The sequence below is a fragment of the Phascolarctos cinereus genome, unplaced genomic scaffold, assembly GCF_003287225.1.
Source record: "Phascolarctos cinereus isolate Bilbo 61053 unplaced genomic scaffold, phaCin_HiC Scaffold_5;HRSCAF=322, whole genome shotgun sequence".
Taxonomy (NCBI): Eukaryota; Metazoa; Chordata; class Mammalia; order Diprotodontia; family Phascolarctidae; genus Phascolarctos; species Phascolarctos cinereus.
Window position 1 is genome coordinate 77,443,835 of NW_027555958.1, and position 23,928 is coordinate 77,467,762.

The window sequence follows — 23,928 nt, forward strand, 5'->3', positions numbered from 1 at the left end:
CTGGAGGAAGAGGACCCCGATTCAAATCCTGCCTCTCTGGTGCTTACTACTGGCATTGACTTTGGTCAAGTCATTTAACCTCAGTTCCTTCTCTGTGAGATGAGAGGATTGAACCAGAAGGCCTCTGATGTTCCTTCCAACTCCTACTCCCTATGATCCAATGCTGGTGCCAGAGGGTCACCTTTAAAAAAAATCATCCCCACGCTTTCAGCAATCTGAAGAGTCCCCGGCCAGTGAGTGTGAGCAAATCAGGGAGGTTTCTGCCATGACTTTTACTGGCATCTCTGGGATACTGAGATTTGCACTGAAGAGGAACTGGCCCAGCAACAGCTTTGAAACTCAGTAGTGGTTGTTGACACAGGGAAACTGCTGTGAAAATTGCATGTTAGTTAAAGCAAGTCATTTGCCCCAAGTCTGCAAGTAATTTTAGGCTTTGTTGAAATGGTACATAGTAGTTAGCTCGATTTTCCTGGGAGTATCCTGAAACTTCCCCCTCAGCCTCATTCAACAGGATAGGACAGGTTAGATAAGTAGGCACACACCAGAATTTAAATCGAGCTGGCCTGTCTTCCCTGGGGTTGAGGGACTAAAGAGGGCACATGTAACAATTGATCACTTATCATTCTTTTGTTTTCTCCTTCAGATCAGCAGATTTCATACTGCTAACAATAGGGCTGTTCTTCCTGCTGATTTTTTTTTCATTATGATGCTGCTTGATTTTTTTGTCTTTTGTGACATGTTTCTACTTTCCTTTGTGTCTCTCTTCAGAAATAAAGAAAAAAGTGGGAGCCAGCCTGCATGCCTGGATCACATGCAGGATAAAAGGTCCTTGTCCCTCAAGGCCCACCAGTCAGAAAGTTACCTGCCTATTGGTATGTCCTCAGGAATTCAGACACAAAGGGGGCCATGTTTCAATCTTTCCACTCCCAGCCCTGCTCCCTTTCTTTGCTAGCACAATAGAAGTGGTGATAAAAATGGGAAAGAAAAGAATTAGCATTTATATAGTGCCTGCTAAGTGCAAGGCTCCGTGCTGTACAATTATTATCTCATTTAATCTTCACAACAACCCCATGAGGTCAGTGCTGTTGTTATCCCCATTTTACAAATGAGGAAACTGAGGCAAACAGAGGCTAAATGACTTGCTCAGGGTCACACACACAGTGAGTGTCTGAGGCTAGATTTGAACTTGAGTCTTCCTGACTCCAGGTCCAGCACTCTATCTACCGGTGCCACCAGCTGCCTTTAAATAAATTCATACTTAAATATCAGTGTTTTGGTTCAGTCAACCATTTTTAAGTGCCTACTACATGCAAGGCAATGTACTTGAAGATTTATGATACATTATCTTTTTTAAAAATTAATTAATTTTCATTTTCAACATTCACTTCCATAAGATTTTGAGTTTCAAATTTTCTCCCCATCTCTCCCCCTCCCCCAACCTCAAGACAGTGTACATTCTGAATACCCTTTACTCCAATCTGTCCTCCCTTCTATCACTCCCCCCACCGTCTCTTATCCCCCTCCCCTTCTATTTTCCTGTAGGACAGGATAGATTTCTGTACTCCGTTGCCTGTATATCTTATTTCCCAGTTGTATACAAAAAATTTTTTAATACTTGTTTTTAAAGCTTTGGATTCCAAATTCTCTCCCTTCCTCCCTGCCCACCCACCCTCCTTGAGAAGGCAAGGACTTGATATAGGTTATATATATGCAGTCATGCAAAACACTTCCATTATAGTCATGTTGTGAAAAACTATATTTCCCTCCATCCTATCCTGGCCCTTGTTTATTCTATTCCCTTCTTTGACTGTGTCCCTCCTCAGAAGTGTTTGCTTCTGATTACTCCCTCCCCCAATCTGCCCTTCCTTCTATTATACCCTCTCTTATCCCCTTCCTCCCTATTTTCCTGTAAAATAGATTTCCATACCCAAATGAGTGTGTATGTTATTCCTCCTTAAGCCAAATCTGATGAGAGTAAGATTCACTCATTCCCTCTCACTTCCCTTCTCTTCCCTTCCACTGTAAAAGCCTTTTCTTATATGAAACATTATCTTTACAGCTACCCCCAAAGAAGCAGGTAGAAGAGCAGAGTTATTCTATAGCCGCGGAGACTATCAGCAAGTGACTTGCTGATAGACACACAGCTTTTAAGAGGGGCTGGGATTTGAACCCAGATGCCCAGTTTTCTTGCAGGCTCTTTCCACTCCATAATGCTGTATCTGCCCTACATAAAGATGAGCATTTTTAGATTGAATTAGCCGATTCTGATAGATGTTTGATGGCCCTTTTGGGAAGGCAGTTTCTCAGAATGCCCCTTTTGCCCTCCCTCCCATTAATCTGCATTTTTGTACTTATCATTCTTAAGGACCTAAGACCAAGGAAGTGTTTGAAGAGGCTGGATTTTAGGACAGTCACCCAAATACAATAAGCTCATCCTTCCTTTTCTGTGAAACTCATTTCATGGCATCATCTATTTGTAGGTTGCATAATGCCTGTTGGGTTTGGAAGCACAGGTGTACTATGTGTAGCATGGTGGAGAGCTTGACCTGGAATCACTGAGATTACACCTGGTTTTGAAGGCTGCCTCAAACACTAGTACTCACCTAACCTCTCTGATTCAAAGTATCTTCATCTACAAAATGGGGATAACACCATTCTCGCAGGGCTCAAATGGGATAATTAATAGATGTAAGGTACTTTGAAGACCTTAAAGTGGAATATGAGTATGCACTGGTGTTATATAGAAACAGCAGGAAGTGGGTATGAAGAAATGATGGACTGATGAATTGGTAGAAAATGTAGTAGGCAGCTGGGTGGTTAATGAACTTGGCATCAGGAAGATCTGATTTTGAAACCTGCCTTAATTGTGTGATTCTGGGCAAATCATGTTACCTTTTTTGGCCTCAGTTTCCTAATTTGTAAATTGAGGGTAATGATAACATCTACTTCAAAGGGTTGTTGTGAGGATCAAATGAGATAATGTATGTAATGTATTTTTGCCAACCTTAAAGCACTATGTAGATGTTAGCCACTGTAGGCGAGTAGATGAAAATATTTGGGGTTCACCTTTTCATAGAGCTACGTTTGGGAGGAACCAAAGGTCTCTTTCCCAAACTTAATCCTGTATAGCCAGCCTATTGCTGCTTTTTGGCCTCTCTTCCCCATGCCCCTCTTTATGGGTAGCTAGGCTTTGATGGTGACTGAGAGCCCCTAAGGCTGAGTGCCTACAAGCTGCTTTCTCTTTATGAAGGATCAACCTCCATTCATATATTCCACGTTGGATGGAATAATCCAGCTTTGACTGGATTAACCTCATGCGAGTGGGAACACAGGGTATTGTTAAAAAGATTCCCAAATGACATTAGAAGATAGCAGACAACAGGCATTAGTATTGAGGGTTGGCCCCCAGAAATGGGATATTTTGCTGGCTGGCTTATTCATTGAAATAGTACTTTTCCTGCAGTGATGAGGTATATATAACAGGGGCTCTCTGGAAATGAATGTGGAAATGTAAATAAAGCACAATCATGGGACCATAATTTAGGAAGAGATCTTAGAGGCTAAGTCCAACCCTCTCATTTTACAAATGAGGAAACTGAGGCACTGAAGTTATGTAATTTGCCCAAGGTCACACAGTTAGCAGGTGGGAATTTGAACTCCGATCTTTTAAACTCCTAAGTCTAGAGCCTTATATATTATACTGTCTCTCATACTGAGTTTGCTGGGAAGGGGGAGGTTGCTTTTTGTCTCCATTTTTCATACAACTGGGCTCTTTTAACCCTCTTTTTTTAATTCTAGGTTCTAAGCTGCCACTGCAGTCCTCTGGAGTAGACACAAGCCCCTGTCCAAATTCCCCAGTGTTCAGGACAGGCAGTGAGCCAACACTCAGCCCCACAGTGGTACGGAGGGTTTCTTTGGAAGCACAGGTCCCTGGGGAAGCCTTGAGAGGATCAGACAGCCAGCTGTATCCCAAACCTCCACCTAAGCCCAGCAAAGTGCCTTTCCTAAAGCCACCTCAGTCTCCTTCCACTTGGCACAATTTTGAGGCAAATTATTGTGAACTCAATCCTGCCTTTTCCCCTGGCTTCTGTGGTACAAAGCAGGCTCTGTGTCCCCAGAGTGGCTGTGGGGAGCCTCTGGCAGCCAAGGAGAACGGGGCCCTCTCACTCCGAAACTCTGGCACCAACTATCTGATCCTGGACAACGACGCTCCGAGGCCTTCTCGGGCTCTGTTGGCTGCCCAGATGGAGAAGGGACAGGAGGGTGGCAGGGTGTTTGTGACACCCATTCTGGAGACAGTCTCTTCATTCAGGCCCAATGATTTTGAATCCAAACTCCTTCCTCCTGAAAACAAGCCTCTGGAAACATCAATGTTGAAACGTGCCAAGGAGTTGTTCACCAATAATGATCCCAAGGTTATCGCCAAGCACATGCTGAGGATGGACTGCAAGGTAAATGCCTGGGTCTTTTAAAACAGGAAAAAAAAACCATGAAAAAAAAAGACTTTTCTATATTTTCACTTAGCCACACCTTTCTTTCTAAGAGGTTTGCTTATGAGAAATTTCTGAAATGGCTAAAGATGCCGAGAGTGCAGAGATTGATCAAAGGGGTGAGAGGTCTGAGCAGTCCTTCCCACCTGGAAGGAAGCTTGTGGACTTTACCCTGGACAGTTCTATTGGCAGGTTGGTAGAAGAGCCTGGGGAAGAAACTGTGGCCAAGTATACACCTCACACCCTCTGCCGGTATTAGGAAACTAACACTAGAGGTCTCCTTTGCTGGCCGGTAGTTATTTTAATAGATTTTTAGAGCTGAAAGGCACCGTAGGAATCATCTAGCTCAGGAATCCTTAACTTTTGTTGCGTCATGGATTCCTTTGGCTTTCTGATGGAGCCTACAGACTTCTTCTCAGAATAATATTTTTAAATGTATAAAACACATCAGATTACCAAAAAAACCTAATTATATTGCTATTGAAATATATTTAAACACCCACACACACACTCAACAAACTCATGTATCCCAGGTTAAGAAGCTCTGTTACGAAGTCCAGCCTAAATGCCCCCTCCTCCAGGAAGCCCTTTCTGCTCTCTGGGGTTTTTTGTCCTGTGTATCTCAAGAGCACTTTATGTTTGTGCTTCTCTCAAGAACTTTCTATACATTATTTTATTTTATAGTCATATATATACATGTGCTATCACCCCCGCTAGATTCTACATTCCCTGAAGGCAAGAACTGTGTCTTGCTTAAACCTTGAATCTCACTCATTGTTAGTGTTGGGCCCTGTACACAGCCCATCATGTTTGTTGAATTGAACTGAGTCATTCTGAAAGGGCATTTCTAGGAAGTTTGTATCTCAACCCAGCTTGAGTCCAGCCCTGCCACTAGCAGTGATCTCCAAATAAAGAAACTGGTAACTGAATAACTATGCAGACCATTTAAAAAACTGGACCTATTTGTGGCCCAAAGGAGATGTTTAGTTTCAAATCTGTAAAAGCCAATTTTCCTTTTCTGGGATTATAAATCATTGCCTCCATGGAGATCAGCATCCATAGCAGTCCCTGTCCTGGGGTGGGGTGGGAGGACACCCACCAACTCAGGATCACTAGGTAACATAAAAAATGTAATAAGGACCTTGGGTTTCTTTCATCCCTTTAAAGCCAAAATGTATATCAGGGTTTTGCTTTATCTTTGTTGTTATTTTTGTTTTGGTTGTTTTTGGTGGTTTTTTTTTTGTATTGGCACATACTCTGCCAATTAAAACTGGTACTTGGATCCTGAGCAAGGATGCTGGTTTGGGAACAGAATGGAATTCCTAGCATGGAAGCTGTTGTTTCCAGCTTTGGGGCTTCTGGTTTTTTGTGTTTGTTTTGTTTTTTAATGTTTTATGTTTTGTTTTTGCTCAAGCCTGTGAGGTTGCCCATGTCACTAGCGAATGATAGATGCTTACTCTTTGTGATCCGACTGTGAGAAGAGAGGGCTGAGGGGTGGATTAAATTATAGTAACTGACATAATGTAGAACATTAGAGTTTGTGAAGTGGAGGTCCACACTAACCTTTTGAAGAAGCAATCACAGGTATTATTATCCTAGTTTTTCAGATGAGGCTCAGGCTTAAATGACTTACCTGGTCACACAACTAGCAAGTTTCAGGAGCAAGACTTGAACTTGGGTCTTCCTGAATCCAAGTCCAACACTTTAGACCTAAAACTGAGGTGTCCCCCCCATATGATTTGTTGTATAGACTTGGATTAATACCAGTGGTTATTACTGGTGTTCAATTTGGGCATTTGTCCAAGTCACTTGAATGTGACTAAAATTCTGTTTGGACCATTGTAAGGCTTGATGGGACTCACCACTAGTTAGAGGGAATGTGCTTTGTCAATTTTAGAGCACTATTACTATTATTGTTGTTATATTATTGGTGTTGTCATTATCTTGAGTTTTTCATATTGGATGATATCTTATGTATAACATTGTATCTACTTGAGGACCAAGACTATAATGTGCTCTCAGGCACCTCAGGTTTCTCATCTAGTTTACAAAGTCCCTGTATGAGCTGTAAGAGAGAAGGACAATTCCTTCTTCAGGGGACCGTCAGCAGGCTAGGTTTCCTGTGAAGTGTAATATCATTGCCACCTTATGTGATGTGCTGAAGAGTCAGAGAGAGATAGGAAAGACTGAAAGCATCTTGCTGGCTTGAAGCAGCTGTGAAATCATCTCACTGTTGCTGGGGCTAGATTATTTCTCAATTGTGACAATCAGCAAACCACCATATCCTTTTTGTGGTATGTTTAGTCCTCCTGGCCGTACCTCTCAGCAGCATCGTATCTGCTATACACCCATCTGTGTTTCGAACACCTAGGTAAATAGCATATCTAATCAGTGCATTGCTTTCTGGGCGCCCCAGCAGCCTGGCAGGATGGTGGTGAGGGTTACGGACGGAGTGGTGGCCATGGTTACCGTGGTCTCTATTCCTGGCTGATGCACAGCCAGACTTGGTTCTAAGTCATTCCTTCTCGTGGGATGTCACGGAAATCTGGGAGGCACGGTCGATTCTCCCATTCTGCCATTTTAAGTTGCCAGGGAGCTCATTCATTCTCTAGACATGTAGTAAGTTCAGGCACAGAGGTCTCTGCCTCTCTTCCCCAGCTGATCTACTGTGTGACCACAATTCACTATTAATTCCCCTTGCCCTTATATTGGAAATTTCCTTTGAAATGAGAGGATTGCTTTTTCTTTCCCTCCTCCCCCTCCCTCCAAAAAAAAAAAAAAGAGCAGGATTTCAGAAAAAGGAAGGAGGCAGAGCAGAAAGCAACCAAAGTGGCAAGGTGAGCCCTGCAAACATCTGGCTTCCATATGTTCTGTAATGGGGAGCACATGGTACCCCTCACAGAACTTGTCCTTTCCTTTTCTTTTCTCAGAGCAGTGAAAAAAGTGAAGGGGAGAATGTTCTATTCATTCTCACATTCTCGTAGCCAGAAGACACCAAGGGGTCTTCTACTCCAACCTCTTATTTTGAAGATGAGGAAACTTGAGTCCAGAGGAGAGGTTGTGTGACTTGCCTATAGTTACACTGGTAATAAGTGGCAGAGGGGAGACTTAAATCCAGGGCCTCTGAACCTGAACGCTAAGCTCTTGCCTAGTATGCCAGGAGGCTTAAGAAGCTCTGCTACCTCTTGAGAGGTAAGAGCTTTACAAACAAAAGACATAAATTACACTGTTTGCACAGTGGGGACACGTTAATAACCATTAAGCAGAGAGAATTAATGATAATGACTATAGAGGGAAACAAAGTCTAATTCTCTGTCAGTTTATAATTAAACCTCTCTATAGCTTCTCTGATAAATGGTCATCCAGGCTTCACTTAAAGACCTCTTGTCAGGTGGAACCTATTGTCTCCCAAGGCAGGCCATTCCAGTTTTGGGTAGCTCTGTCAGTAATTTTTCCTTATATGAAGCTTAAATATATGAAATATATATGAAGCCTCTCTGAAACTTCTACCAGTTAGAGCTATTAGAGTATTTGTAAGACGCTTGGTCCTCTTCATTTATACCCTGATTTTGAGTGTTAGAAAGGAGCAGTGGCTAGACTATCTACTCTGAGGTAAAACCAAATTTCTGTCTTGAATATTGTCACCTAGAACTGGAAAAAGGCCATCTGTGTACCTTAGGCAAAGTTTGAAAATTAAATCCATCAAACATTATTCTTGAGCACCTATTTTGTGCTGGTCACTAAAGATACAACAATGATAAACGTGACCTTAGATTAATCAGTTCTCTGTGCCTCCGGTTCCTTATCTGTAGAATAAGCAATTTAGATTTCCAATTTTCTGGTCCCAAATCTTACTATCCAACAGTACAGTTTCAATGAAATTTACTTTTAAGTTAAGGCAATAAGGCATCCATATGTATATATATAACTCTAATACAAAATAGGATGTTTTTAAATATATAGGAAAAGTCAGATTGTCCAAAAGGTTCAGGGAGAGAGGAGTCACTTGTTACTGTAAAGGATTAGAAAAGGCTTCATGAAGAAGGCACCAGGACTTGGTTCTTAAAGATCAGGAAAGAATGTCGATGATCAGTGGTGTGGTGGAAAGGAGGAGAGGGCAGGATGAACTGGGAAACAATTTAACTGAAGTACAGAATAATCAGCCAACCAGTCAATGAGCACCTACATATGTGCACCTATTTTCCAAAGCCCAGATATAAATCACAAAATGGCAGCTCCTGTTCTCAAAAAGATTATATTTTATTGGAGACATTGTGATATCTGAGTATATACAGAATACTGGGGGCCCGGTGGTGGGAATTAGAAAAGGCTTCTCAAGTAGAAGACAGTGTGCAATCTGAATGTTGAAAGAATGGATTTTGTAAGCCAGAGTTGAGGAGGGAAAAGATTCCAAGCATAGGAAAGAGCCAATGGAAGAGCATGGAGATGGAATACTGTATATGAGGAATAGGATAGTACATTTGGTTGGACCATAGAGAGGAGAGTAACGTATGATAAATCTGGAGAGCTTGGTTGGGGCCAGGTGGTAAAGGGCTTTAAAATCCAAACAGAAGAATTTGTCTTTTATTCTAGAGGCAATAGGAGTGGACTGCAATGGACTGAGTAAGGGAGTAACCTGGACTTAAGGAAAATCACTTAGGTATCTTGGTGGAGGATGGATTAGAGTGGGGAAAGAGTTGAGGCAGAGGGACTAATCTGGAGGCCACTGGAGTAGTCTAGGACAGGGCTTCTTAAACTTTTTCCACTCGAGACCCTTTTTCTAATGTTAGCAGCATTCATTGGTGTTGCATGATGGCATGTGCAGTGCAAAGTATGCATGCTTTGTGTTCAGAACCAAGGCTGTGGTGAAGTTGTGTGATGCAATAGGGCAAGCATTGCCAGAAATACCTCCGATTTTTAATTCATTTTTGGTCACTGCATGTTCAGAAACCTTTTACTGTTGCCAGATTTTTCACGACCCACAGTTTAAGAAGCATTGGTCTAGAAGAGATAGTGGGGTCTGAATTAAGATGGTGGCTGTGAGAGTAGCATGAAAGATAGATGAGAGAAAGATGTGAGAGACCAGAAAGGTAGATTGAAGCCATACCATGGTCTTGAATACTGTAATAAAGAAATTGTATTTTGCGGGGAAAGCAGTGAGGTGCCACAGTTTTTTGAACAGTAGACCGACACAGTAGATCTGTTCATTAAGATAACCTTGGGCACACTGTGAACAATGGACTGGAATAGGAAGAGACAAGAGGCAGGGAAACCTATTAGGAGGCTATTATAATGGATCATTATGAGAACAGTCCAGGAAAGAGGTGGTGAGGGACCAAACCAGGGTCAGTTTGGCAGTGGAAACAGAAGGGATAGATTTAAGAGATTTCCATGACTTGGCTGCTCATAGGACACGGGAGGTAGGTTGAGGAGTCAAGAATTACTTTGGGGTGTTGAGCCTACATGACGAGGGAAGTGATGGGAAATTAAGAAAAAGACTCTGGTTTGAGAGGTGAGATGAAAAATTCTTTTTCAGATGTTTTAAGTTTGAAATGTCAGATGTCCATTTGGAAATGTCCAGCAGACAGTTAGAAATAGGAGAAAGCTTCTTCACAAGTCATCTGCAAAGAAGCTTTGGGAGTGGCTAAGACTGCCAAGAGTAGAGTTAAGAGAGGGCCTATGGGTGGGAGCAATGTTAGACTCTTACTCTTAGGGAACAGGAGAATGAGAAATCAGCAATGAAAATGGAGAAGGATTTGTCAGGAAAACCAGACATGGCAACATCATGGAAGCCTAGGGGAAAGCAGGGATCAAGTTGGGATGATATGGAGATGGTGGTCAACAGTGTCAAATGTTTCAACTCTAGGGTAGCCAGCATCCTGTATGTTATAGTCCACAAGACAGACTTTAAGGCTCTGCTGTCATATATGAAACTTTGACTTATCACAAAATGCCAATTGGACAGTGAGATTTTCTGGTATTAAAAATACGTGAATTTATAAAAAATGTGTCTCATCATTCCTCCCACTGTTGGGGGGGTCTGTTGTTTACAGCCAGGGTGTCTGTCCATCTTGCCTCCCCCAAGTCCCAGCTCTCCGGGACCTGCAATTTAATCTTGATCTGTATTAACTCCTGGATCTTATTCTTCTTGTCGTTTTTTTTTTCAGTCGTGTCCAATTCTTCATGACCCCTTGTGGGGTTTTCTTGGCAGAGATACTAGAATGGTTTGCCATTTCCTTCTCCAGCTCATTTTCCAAATGAGAAAACTGAGGCAAACAGGGTTAAATGACTTGCCTAGGGTCACCCAGCTAGTAAATGTCTGCAGCCAGATTTGAATTTATGAAGATGAGTCTTACGGGCTCTGGGCCCAGTGTTCTATCCATTGTGCCACTCAGTGGTCCATATCTCATTCTTTGAACCCCTAAAAGCCTACCATACTCTCTCCCCTCCAAGTGACTAAATCCTCAAGATATATGTTCACAGAATTAACCATTAAGGAGCAGCTTAGGGTAGAAGAGTTAGTACCTGCTAGAAACCCACTGAACTAAAACCTTTTAGGATCAAATATGGGAGCTTTTCTTTCTTTCAGAGAAGTCAGTGGTGCTTTGAGCCTGATTGTGACCATAGATTCCAGTGACTTCAGCTTTTTGGGTTCCATTTCTAGTTCATTTAAATTCAATTCAGCAGGTATTTATTAGGACATTTTGCTAGGCACCAACACTAAATCAAAGTCAAAGAGTTCCTGCTCTCAAAACACTGTCTACTGGGGGAAAACATGGAATCTAGAACTCAAACCTCATTTGTATGAGACTCTCCTCATTGGTGGACATTGATTACTCAGTCCTCCAGACCTAAGTGAGAGGGTGAGTTGGCAGAGAGCTTAAAAAGACGTCCTAGACTTCTGGCTTCTGGATTTTAGAGAGAATACTCTTAGCTCAGGATTCTCTTCAGAAAGAGTTTCCTGAACAGGGAGAGAAAGGCAATGTGGTTGCCTGTCTCAGGAAGGCAGGGAATACTGAGTAATTAGTCTCTACAAGAGAGGTTTTTGAGAATGTGCAGTATGTACTTTTCAGCCCCTGGTTATGAACACATAAATAGGTACATAAAAAATACATAATCAAAGATATCCAGTTTAGTCATTCAGTGAACATTTCTCATTCTCCTTGACCTCTTAACACTGTTGATCCCTATCTCCTCCTTGATAATTTCTTCTCTCTAGGTTTTAGGGACACCATTTTCTCCTGGTTCTCCTCATACCTATCTGACCACTCCTCTGTCTCCTTGGCTGGATCTTCATCCAAATCACACCCTCTCAATATAGGTGTCCCTCAGGGTTTTGTCCTGGGCCCCCTTCTCTTCTCCCTCTAGTCTACTTCATTTGGTGATCTCATCAGCTTCCCATGGATTTAATTACCATCTCTATGCTGATGATTCTGAAGTCTGCCTATCCAGTCCCAACATTTCTGCTGATCTCTGTCTCTAACTGCCTTTCAAATATCTTGAACTGGATGTCCACTAGGAAACTTAAGCTCAACATTCCCCAAACAGAATGCATTCATTATCTTTCTCCCTAAGTCTTCCCCCTAACTTGCAAACTTCCATATTACTGCCAAGAGTACCACCTTCCTCCAGTCTCCTTGGCTTTCAGCCTAGGTTTCATCCTTGCTTTATGTGATCCCTCATCCCTCCATATCCAATTTGTCAAAGCCTGGCGATTTCACCTTTGCATCGTCTCTCAAATGCATTCTTTTCTGTCTTCTGATACGGCCAAGTGCCAAGCTCTCAAAACTTCATGCTTGGACTATTGCAATAGCCTGCTAGTGGTTCTGCCTGCCTTGTCTCTCCCCACTTGAGTCCATCCTCCATTCAGCACCAAAGTGATTTTCCTAAACTCTGGCCATGGTCGCCTCCACTCAGTAAACTCCAATGACTTCCAGGATCAAATATAAAATCCTTCATTTGGCATTCAAAGCCCTTCATAACCTAGCCCCCTATTATTCTTCTGGTCTTCTTACACCTTATTCCCTACTACATACTCTGATCTAGTGGCACTGGTCTCCTGACTATTCCTAGTACAAGGCTCTTGTCTCTTGACTCCAGGAATTTTCTCTGGCTGTCCCCCATGCCTTCGATGCTCTTCCTTCTCATCTTTGCCTCCTGTCTTCCCTGGCTTCCTTCAAGCCCCAACTAAAATCCCATGATTTACAGGGAGCCTTTCCCAACCTTTCTTAATTCTAGGGCTTGCCCCATTATTTCCTATTTGTCCTGTATATAGCTTGTACATCTTTGTTTGATTGTTGTCTTCCCCATGGGGTTGTGAAATCCTTGTGGTCAAGGATTGTCTTTTGCCTCTTTTTGTATCCCTAGTACTTAGCACAGTGCCTGGCACATAACAGGTGCTTAATAAATGTTTATTACCAAGCATTTATGTAGTGTTTTCTGTTTGTCAGGCAATATTCTAGATTGGAGACACACTAACAAAAAAATCAAACAATCTCTTACCTTCAAGGTAGTTTACCAGCCTATGATCTTGCCTTTATGCTGGTTAAATGGACATTTACAGGTCCTTTTAACTATATGTTTTATATGTGTGTATGTGTGCATACATATGTATATAATTACATGTAGAGTTATATGATATATAGTTTAAATATTATAGCTTTATAAGTATTACTTTTTTAAAAAAATGAACTGCTTTATTGTTGTTACAGTGTTTGGGGATACTGTGAAAATAAGAAAGTGTGGTGAGAGTGTTTGGGGAAAGGGAGGTTACTGGGGGAGTGGACAGAACCTATGAAAAATTTTGCTCCCACCCCTATACATAATTGTCCTTTCTATCCTGTAAACATCCTTTTACCCATTTCTTCAACAAGATGTAGGAAAACAAAACAAAAACAATTTTCCAGTTCTGGGGAGGAGGTAGTAATTAATGTTTGAAAAATGCCATTGAAGTATTTAAGTGTTATTTTTCCAGTGCTGACGCCAGAAAGTATAATTAGTTTTTCAAAGAGAACAGCAGTGATTTCTTAAGTGCCTGAAATTTCTCTCAAATGCACTTCATAATTGGAGGGCTCTGTAGCCTCCTTGTTTGCTCTGCCTTTTTCCTTTGCCCCTTCCCACCTTCAGATGGGTTGGATTTCAGGAACTTTTAACAACACTGCCCTATGATCATCTATCACTTCTCTCCCCAAGGGAGAAACACCACTTCCCAGGCTTTGAATAGCACATCAGACTTTACTGTTCTACCACTTCAGGGCTGCTTTTTACTTGGTTTATATGGGTCAGGGCCTCACAGATATACTGATCTTTACTTTATATGTGGGTTAATTGAAGAAATGATCAGAGGTCAGCTGAGACCCAAGGTCACTCCTCATTTAGGGTCTCTGACTCCCAGCCAAGTTCCTGCTATAATCAGATCAGTGATCTCCAGAGCCACTGGGACCCTGGGACCATTTCAGTACCTCTGATTTTTTTTTAAAATCAGAATAGTCATATATTTACAGTTGGAAGGAACTTCCTCAGCTGTACAACATAATCTGACCTCCTTACGTAACAGATAAGGAAACTGAGGCTCAGAGGTGTTAAATAATTAGCACAACTGGTATAATCAGCGGGGCCTAGCATTTATCCTCAGACTCATTACACTAAATAGATGTTCAGAAGCTATATGGCAGACACATGGTTCTTGTTAATGGTGTTGCAAATGTGAATCCAGAGACACAGAGCTATGAGTACAGTAGCCTTGAACTGCTCCTAGTCCCTGGACTAAAGTTATAAGGATTAAAGTTTCACTTTGGTTTCTGTATTTTCACAGCCTGGCACAGAGTAGGTTTTCACGAAGTGCTTATTTGAACTGAATCAAGTGGAGACTTTGGCATTCTTAGTGCCCTTCATCCTCACTTTCTGAAAGTCAGCTGCCAGGTGTTGTCCAGTCACTGGGCAGAAACTTTGACATTTAGGAAAAGGACAAGGGGGCAGCAAGTCTGTTACATAGTTTTTGACTTGCAGTCAAGAAGACAGTGTCAGGTTCAAATCCCTCCATGGATACTAGCTATGTGAACAAAGGCAAACCACTTCCATATTGCTGAGGCTCAGCTTCCTTTTCTCTGAAATGGGTTTGATCCAGTAGCACCAGTGAGGTCCAAGGACAATAATGGATGTACAGCATTTTGTGAACCTGAAAGTGCCTCTAAATGTCAGCTTTAATTATTACTTAGTCTTTTCACTGGAAGTAGAGGTCCTTACTTGTGAATACATTAAATTTTGATTTTTCTTTTAACTTCAAACATACCAAGAGCTTTTTATTCTGACTACAATAGTTCATGATAACTAAAGGAAATCACATTAAGGTATTGGGCTTTACCGACACAACAGACTTAAGCTTCTGAAACACATGGGGAAATCTGGGTTGCTGCCAACAGTTCTGAAGCAAATAGGCTGTGACAAATGCCTAGGCAGGTACCTTCCCATGGCAAAAAGTGTAAATCTGATCTTGTGAATTGTGCCAGGATTCCTTCCTTCTCCTGTGCATATAACAATTCCCAATGGACAACCATGCTACGTTGACTATTGTCATTAAGACAATTATCTCCTCCATAGTTGCCAGTTAATCAGCAAGCATTTATTAAGTGCCTACTGTGTGCCAAGCACTGTGCTAGGTGATAGGGATACAAATAAAATAGTCCCTGCCCTCAAAGAGCTTATATTCTAGTGAGCTAAATAAGGTAATTTCAGGGTGGAGTAGGTGGTGGGAAGAGATACTAACAACCAGGATGAATCAGGAAAGACCCCATGTAAGTGGCTCTTGACCTGAGCTCTGAATGAAGCTAGGAATTCTGAAAGATGGAGGTGAAGTAGTCGTTGAGAATTCGTCTTACTTTGTATATGGGAGATGGCTGTTGTTGTTCAGTCATGTCCAATTCTTCACGACTCCCATTTCGGTTTTTCTTGGCAGAGCTACTGGAGTAGTTTGCCATTTCCTTCTCCAGCTCATTTTACAGATGAAGAAACTGAGGCAAACAGGGTGAAGTGACTTGCCCAGGGTCATACACCTAGTGTCTGAGGCTAGATTTGAACTCATGAAGATGAGTGAGTCTGGATTGCAAGCCCAGTGGTCTATGCACTATGGCGCCACCTGGCGGACTCTATATGGGGGATACGGAAGCCCAGAGCACCTAAAAGTAGAAGGCCACATAGGTGAACTCATTATTTCTGTGCCTGGACCTGTCACTGAACTCCCACGTATTTATTTTCTTGAACCCCCAGTGGTTCCTTTGCTGAGCCAAAGGTCAAGGTTAATAACAGAGGCCACGCTCCCAGATGCTTTGTTTTGCATTATGTGTCCTGAAGAGGCATCTAGAATGCCGCTAAAAAAGTAAAGAGTTAGGGTCCAGCATCCTGTTTGATTATGATTCCCTTCTATAGTAATTACAAGTGTGTAGCTGATACTTCTTTCTTCTTCATTATATTGTGGTGGGTCTCATGGCTTCACACCTAACCAGGCCTGGGGTAGAGCTGGCTTGCCCCTCTCCTTAAAAGTTACATAGAACCAGCATTCCCATAAGTAAAAATCCCAGCAAGTAGACAAACATGTCTTTGATTAGATGACCTCTACGGTCCCATTCAGCTCTACATTTAAGATGCTAAGACGCTTGAAACTCACATTTCAAACCTGTTTCTCAAGCCTGCAGTGTCAAGCCCAAATTGTTTCCAGATTTAAAGGGGCTAGCTCCTCATCACAAGAAAAGCATCGTTAAGACATAATCAGCATATTTGTGAGAATTGGAATAGCAAAGGTTATGGGAAAAGAAAACTTGGGAATTACCATTTCATTCTTTCAATAAATTGATGGAGTCTAATACACACATACCCACACATACACACACACCTGGCAATGGTAGTAAAATATTACAATAGGTTTCTAGGATACTTCTGACATGAGCCTAAATTACTGAAATGTTTCTTTGGACATTCTCGCCAACTCTGGAGACCAAACAACTCAATCCTTTTGCCCTCTTTTCTCGCAGCATTTCACTTTCTAGCGCTGACATCATTGTATAACATACATATGTTTTTAGATAAGGGTACTCTCAGAATACTTTTGAGTGTGCCTGTGTTTTCTGTAGCTCTTTCTACACATTAGAGCAGGGTCATGTCAAGCCAATTTCCTAAATTAATATATTTAAGCTTTTCTACTTGACAGGTTGCTAGGATACTAGAGGTCTCTGAAGAGATGAGGAGGATCATGGGAGTAAACTCAGGTCTGGAGCTCATTACCTTGCCTTACGGACACCAACTGCGCCTGGACATCATTGAAAGGTAAACATTCCTGGTCACTTTTTATTTGAGTCCGCTGACTCTTGCCTGTCAGGCAGGTAGAAGAAGATGCCACCCCTGTTGTTTATCAGGAAACAACATTTAGAAAGGAAAAAAATGGATAAATCTGTCATGTGTCCCCAATACAATGAGGACAGCGTTGCTTGAAACAAGAAGAGGTGCTTAATAGTTGTCTATCTAGAGAGAGATGTCAGTCTTTGGCACGCTGCTGTGAACCTAGGTTTTTCCTCTGAAGACATTTGCAAGAAGATACTTCCTGGACATTAACAAAGATTATCTGGAGAGGAAGTCTCACGAGATCATAGCTGTGTTTATGACACTGCTGTCGGGGGAGGTTGAGGGAGAAAAGAACTCTTTGTACACAGCTGGTGGCATGGCTGGCCCATCCACGCAGGAGTCAATAATCATGGCCCTGGTGAAGAGTCTGGGGGTGTTCCAAACACACCGTAGACAGAGAGTTACTAGTTCTTCATACCTCTTAAACCCTGGCCTCTCTTTCATCTTAAAGGCCTTTGTCCATTTGAAAGGCGAATAGATTCAAGAATAAATGGTGGGAGTTTGTGAGGAAGGATAGAAAAAGTCTGTTAGGAAAAGCACAATCTCATTTTGTTCTGAACCAGTGATTTGCTATGAAAGGACTAAAGTTTTGTGAAGTGAATGTACAAGCAGGTGATAGCAAGTCCTCTGGGTCAAGCTCATGAGTTCCTGTTTCCATTGAAAGCATTATTTGTAACAAGCAGGAAGTCCTCTACAGGGATCTATGCCCCAGTCCACCAGAACATTCCATCTTCTGTGGTGCTGGAAATTCCCAACTTCCTCTGCCTTCTCTTTACCTTCACAAAGGCTGCGCTTTGTGCTTGCAATGTGTTCTTCTTTTTGAAATCCTTCTTCTCCTTGAAGGGCCCTGCTGCATCCCCCTAAGCTACATGTGAGCTTTCCTTCCTAAAACTTCCTCAACAGCCCTTTGCATCTCACCTTTTCCCTTATTACATTCTGCCTTTTATCATAATTAGGAATGTGTTATATTACCTTCTTAGGGTGCATTCTTTCATGTTCCCCATTTTTCATGTATCCCCAGCACAACACTGCTTAAAACACAGAAGGTGCTTAATAAATGTTGAATTGTTGAAGCAGGCACTTGTCATATTAAATGCCTGACAATGTGAACACTAGAAATTTAGAGAATGAGAGGAAATAAGTGCCATCAAATTTAGAAGGGACTTTTCCCTTGGAACAAAGCCCCATCTTTTAAATTTCAACATTCTACTGATGTTGTCTATCTCTGAATCATGGAACAATAGTCTCTGAAAAATTGAAAATGCCCAGCACTCAAGATGGCAGTGTAGAAGGCTCTTGTTGGCTCTGAAGAGGCTGTGACATGTCACAAATAAGGAACTTAGAAGAACTGGTGTAAAGGATGTTATCAAAAGAAATGTGCATTCAGAAAAGATGGACTGGTCACTGGACAAGAGGAGGGGAGAACCGATGGGTAGCCCTTGTGCTCTAGTGGAGTCCTTGGGGTGTTGGAGAAAGTGAGGAAGTCAAAGTCTCCCCAGCAAGCTGCCTCGAGTCCCCCTCCTCACCCCTATTGTGAAATAAGGAGAGAACATAGACAGGGCTGGGCTCCCGATAACAGGATGGGCTTTGGTCCACATTGCTGAAGGGATTACCCCACAGACTGATTTAGTATTTGAGGAATAATAACTTCCGTTTTTTAAAGTGCTTTCAAGTTTGCCAAGCCATTATGTGAGATTATTTAGCATTTACTTATCTGTATACATGCCATTTCCCTCCAACATAATGTAAGTTCCTTGATGATAATGATAATAGCTGACATGTGTGTGTATACATATTACACATATATATGAGAATATATAGCATTTACTATGTGCCAGGCACTGTGCTAAGCACTTTATAATTATTATCTCATCAACAACTTGGGAGGTAGGTGCCATTATTATTATTCCCATTTCACAGAGGAGGAAAGTCAGGCAAACAGGTTAAATGACTTGCCTGGGGTCACACAGCTAGTGAGTGTGTGAGATCATATTCAAACTCAGTTCAAGCAGGTACCGCTTTCTTTTTTTTTGTCTTTGTATCCCTAAATACCTCGTACAAAGGTGGATGCTTAAAATAACTGTTAAGTGAATGAATTCTATCTCCAATTTACAAATGAGGAAACTGAGGCTCAGTGAGATTAAATGATTTGTCTGTGGTCTACCCAGATACCTACCAAGTGCTTGAAGCCTGGGCCTCCTGACTCTTGGGCCACTGTGCTTCACTGCTGAGAACAGCTTTGAGCAGTACAGCAGTGCTGTCCTTGACATTCACGGAATGGGTTTGCCCTTGGCTTCACCATACTTAAGTGGACCCCACCATTAGAGTGACTTCATGCTTTTTCCCTTTCAGACACAACACAATGGCCATAGGCATAGCGGTGGATATCCTGGGCTGCACAGGTAGTTTGGAGGAGAGAGCAGCAACAGTCCATAAGATCATTCAGGTGGCTGTGGAACTGAAGGACTCCATGGGGGACCTGTATGCCTTCTCCACCATCATGAAAGCCCTGGAAATGCCACAAGTAAGTGATTGTTTTGCCTTCTGTGGCCTCATAGGTGGAGATGATGTTCTTTAACAGGCTTGTCAGCCAGGCAACTCTCTTAACTGTTTTATTCAATAAGTAAGTTAAACTGAACCATGATAAAAGCTGCCTTTGATTACAAGGGCAGCTGAAAGTATTGTGCAAAGTACTTTCTGTTTTTAAAACAGTGGGTAATTGCTGACAGTCAGCAAGTGCCTCTGATGTACAATGAGGAGTGTCATCCAAAAGGAAAAAAAAATCAATGTTTTCTGTGAGAAACCAATTAGGATGGTATGCCACACTGTAGCTTGTTTTTGCCAGAAACAACATATTTCTGTCTGGATCTCTGCATGTGTTGACAGTGTAGTTTTTTAACTCTATGAAGCCTAGAACACAGGGAAACATTTCCGAAGGACAGTGGATTACATGAATAACCTGCTGAAGACATCTCATTTGGAACTTATAAACTTTTATGACATGTCTAATGCATGAGAACCTTTATCAATTCAATTCTATATTTATTTACTACCTATTCTTCATTAGACACTGTAGGCATAAGGGATGTGGGAGATGTGACCTTACCAGCTCTGAGGGGAAGAGATCCTTTAGAACTGGGGATGGGTACTGAAGAATCAGGGAAGGCTTAGTAGAAGAGATGGATCTTGAGTTGTTTCCTGGAACGATGGAGGAACTTAAAAACAGGATTGGGGATAGGAGTGGGGAATCCATTCCAAACACAGAAGACAGCATGAATAAAAGCAGGGAGATTGGACAGGGTGGGATGGGAATGGGGATGGAAGAATAGGGAATGGCAGGACTGAAGAGAGTCCATGAATAAAATTCGGTAATATTTATTAAACACCTGCTGTTTGCAAGGCACTTAAGCCAGAGTTAGAGTGTGAATGCTGGAATCAGAAGTTTATACTATATTCGATATTGGGAAGCCAATGAAGTTTGCTTTTCAATAGAGTAAGGAAATAACCACATTGGTGCCCTAGGAGGATTCTCAGTAGTAGTGTGGCAAATACATGGTGGAAGGATAAAGACCAATTAGGAGGCTAGTTGTAATAGAGGTGACAAAAGATGAGGGCCTTTATGAAGATGGTTGCAGTGGACAGGAAAGGGAGGGATGTATTTTTGGAAGTAGATTCAACAAGACTTGGGACAGGGTGAGTAAAGAATTAGGGAAGAGCCAAAGGTGACTCCAAAATTTTATTCCAGCAAGTGTGGTGGTGGTGCCATCAATAGAAAAACTAGGTAGGTAGGGAGAAATGAGTTCAGTTTTAGAACTATTAATTTTGAGTTGCTAACTGGATGCCCAGTTAGAGGAGAAGGATAGCACAGTCTGAGATGTGGGATTGTAGAGGTTGGGCGTGTAGAAAGATATATGTCAATGAAGTACCTTCCAAGAAGCAATGACTAAAGCTGTGGGAGATAACCAAGAAGACCCAGGTTGGGCCCAGGACACAGGATGTTTAAAGGTGGAAGATGAGGGGGCTGGCAAAGGAGGCAGAGTGGTACAATGAGAAGAACAGAGAGAGACAGCTGGGGTTAAGTCCAAGCTTGGACACTTAAAAGCTGTATGACTTTGGCGGAACAAGTCAGTTAATTTTGCCGGGCCCCATTTTCTTTGTCTATAAAAGATGAAGTTGAACTAAGTGGTCTCTGAGGTCTCCTCTAGTTCTGGGATCTATGAAACCAAAAAATAGTAAGGAAGACAGGAGGAGAACCTGAGAGTGCAATGTCATGTGGAAAAAGTATCAAGAAAGGAATGGACACATGTCAAGTGCCAGCCAACCCATATTCAGAATTCCTATCTTGTCAGCTTTTCCTTACACTGAGGATAGTATCAGATCTAAGTCATTCTGCCAGTCAGGCCTCTATAACTAGTTCAGTTGATTGGAGCAATCACATGTAATGAAACCAAAGTTGTTTTGTGCCACTCCCCCAACCCCATCCCAAGAGTCACATTAGGGCCTGCTAACTACATGACTTAAATCAAAATACATCGCTGCTTCTAGAAAATCAACTAAAATGTATTTCCTATTTTTTTAAGCTGCATTTTCTTTATATTACATCCTCTCTGGATAACTTGGGTTGGTGGTGTGGTATGGTGAGAAGAGTATTGAATTTGGAGTTGCGCTGGTCTCTGGAGGAAGCATTTCTCCCCTCTGGACCTCAGTGTCCTCATGTGTAAGATGAGGAGAGGCAGCATGGTACAGGAGGAAATAGAGAGCTGGCTTGGGACTTGGAATCAGAAAGACCTGGGTTTAAATTTTGTTGCTAACACGTGCTAGTTAAGCAATTCTCTATGACTATAAATTATCTAACAATTACTGAGCACAGCTGCATTGGTAGTGGGAGTTTCCTCACTAATGAAATCACAGATTTGGCCCCCTTCCTACCTAAGGGTTAAAAAAAAAACCAGGAACCTGGACTAGAAGTCCCTTATAACTCCAAATCTATGATCAATGTGATAATCACTACCTTTGTGAATTTAGGTAACCCACTTCTCCTTTTCTATTGTCCCTTCCCTATTTTTTTTTAAACTAAGTCTGTCATCATATAATAAGAGGATGTATAAACATTCTGGGAGTAATCAGAAGAGTTTCAACAATCCCAAGACAATAATGCAACAGAGATTTAGGGAGCAATCCCCATATTCTTCTCCCTGCTACCTGGTTCCCATTGCTTTCCAATCTTCTTTGAGCCCCCCACAGGGGCAAGGGCCTGCACATGAAGGATACCCCAACCTGTGGTCCCTCTGTTTAATGATCCTTCTGTAGCTTCAGATTTTCTCATCTGTAAAAGGAGAGAGTTGAACTAAATGATGTTTCTTCTAGCTAGAAACCCTGTGATCCTATCAGAATTATTTATTTGGGTTGAATTAACATTATATACATTCCTCCCTTGATTGGGTTGCTATCTACTATGAAGCACTTCCAGAATTACATATCTAGAGAAAGCCTTCCAGGAGCCAAGGGAGAGAACCAACATGAGAAATACCCCACTGGGTCATACCCAATACTTCCCTGACAGTGATACTTGGGGATTTTGTGTGCGTGTGTGTATGACTTTTGTGAAAGAAAGGGCTGGGTTATTAACCCTCTGTGACATCAACCTTGAAACGTTAGGGACTTACCAGACACCCTTGTTTATTACGTAGGCAGGAAGTTCCCTACCTTTGTGGAACTGGAATGAACCTTGTTATACTTCCCTAAAGATGGTCTCCTCATCCTCAGCAAAAGAGGTTGGCAGTAGCGTGACACACATCTAACCCCTGAGTTGCAGGGGTTAGATTTTAAATGGTGAAGGCTGCTGGGAATAAAATGGACATACTTTAAAACCTGGGGATTCCAGGTCAAAGCCGGCAAAGTACAACTGATTTCTGTTCCATCAACAAACTTCAACAAACATTTATTAAACTTTCTGTTGGATTTTGGAGATGGAGAGAAAAGCAAAACAATCCTTACATACTCTCAACCAGAGAGATGTAACAATTACAAAGATAAGTGAATATAACAGAATTTGAGCAGGGAATAGGCTCTGTAACAACTGAAGGCATCAGACTTGCATTTGTGTGTATTTACTACACACACACACACACACACACACACACACACGTTGGCCAAACCTATTCATACATCTGGTTCCACTGCAGCATGAACTCTTAGGTCAGGGTAGTGACAAATGAGAAGGCACGAGACAGCAGAGATGGAAAGATAAAACTTTAGGTTGAAAAGAGTGAATAAACCTCTACTGTAGAAGGGAGGGTGTGAGCAGGATGGGAAGAAAAGTTTAGAGGGGGTGGTGTGAGAGAAATTAGCCTAGGCCACCATTGCCATCAGAGTGGAATGTACCCGTAATCACATGTTGGTCTCTCCCCCTTTCCCCTTGGATAGTGGCGTAGATAGTGATAATGTCTCTGTCCTTGGTCCTGATTATATCATATCTGGAATACTATGTTCAGTTCTGGACATGTTTTTTTTTTAAAGTATTGATTGATGCCTTCTGATTTCACATCATGGTTTCTGGGTATAGCCCATCTTCAAGTACTTGCAAGGCTGTAATGTGGAAAAGGGATTATGTTTGGTCCCAGAGAGCTTAACTATGAGCAATGAGTAAAAGGTGCAATAAAGAAAATTTAGGCTTGATGACAGGGAATTTAAAAAAAAAACCACCTCCAAATAATTGGAGCTATCCAAAACTGGAATGGGCTGCCTAAGAAGGTAGTGGGTTCTCCCTCCCTGGATGTCTTGAAGAAAAAAAGTTTCATGAAGGAGCAGTTAAATTGCCTAGGCCTGGTCCAACTTGTGTGGGAACCTCAGGGTTTATTCCAAATGACACAACCATGACTTTCCCAAGAGTTACTGTGACATCTTTCCTCACAGATTATGAGGTTAGAACAGACGTGGACTGCTTTACGACACCAGTACACCCAGACTGCAATCCTCTACGAAAAGCAACTGAAACCTTTCAGCAAAACTTTACATGAAGGCAAAGGTAGGCACAAAGCAACAA

The 23,928-nt window shown here is 41.9% G+C and overlaps 1 protein-coding gene across 7 annotated transcripts in view; it reads left to right on the top strand.

Moving 5' to 3' along the window:
• The window catches only part of BCAR3 (BCAR3 adaptor protein, NSP family member), a 314,683-nt gene that overhangs the window by 286,420 nt on the left and 4,335 nt on the right, over positions 1–23,928 (top strand). For all 7 annotated transcript variants that reach the window (XM_078155007.1, XM_078155008.1, XM_020971978.2 and 4 more), the window contains 5 exons: positions 769–872; positions 3,799–4,451; positions 16,693–16,808; positions 19,236–19,407; positions 23,799–23,910. In XM_078155007.1, the coding sequence (XP_078011133.1) occupies positions 769–872; positions 3,799–4,451; positions 16,693–16,808; positions 19,236–19,407; positions 23,799–23,910 (1,157 nt within the window). The remainder of the gene's footprint in view (positions 1–768; positions 873–3,798; positions 4,452–16,692; positions 16,809–19,235; positions 19,408–23,798; positions 23,911–23,928) is intronic.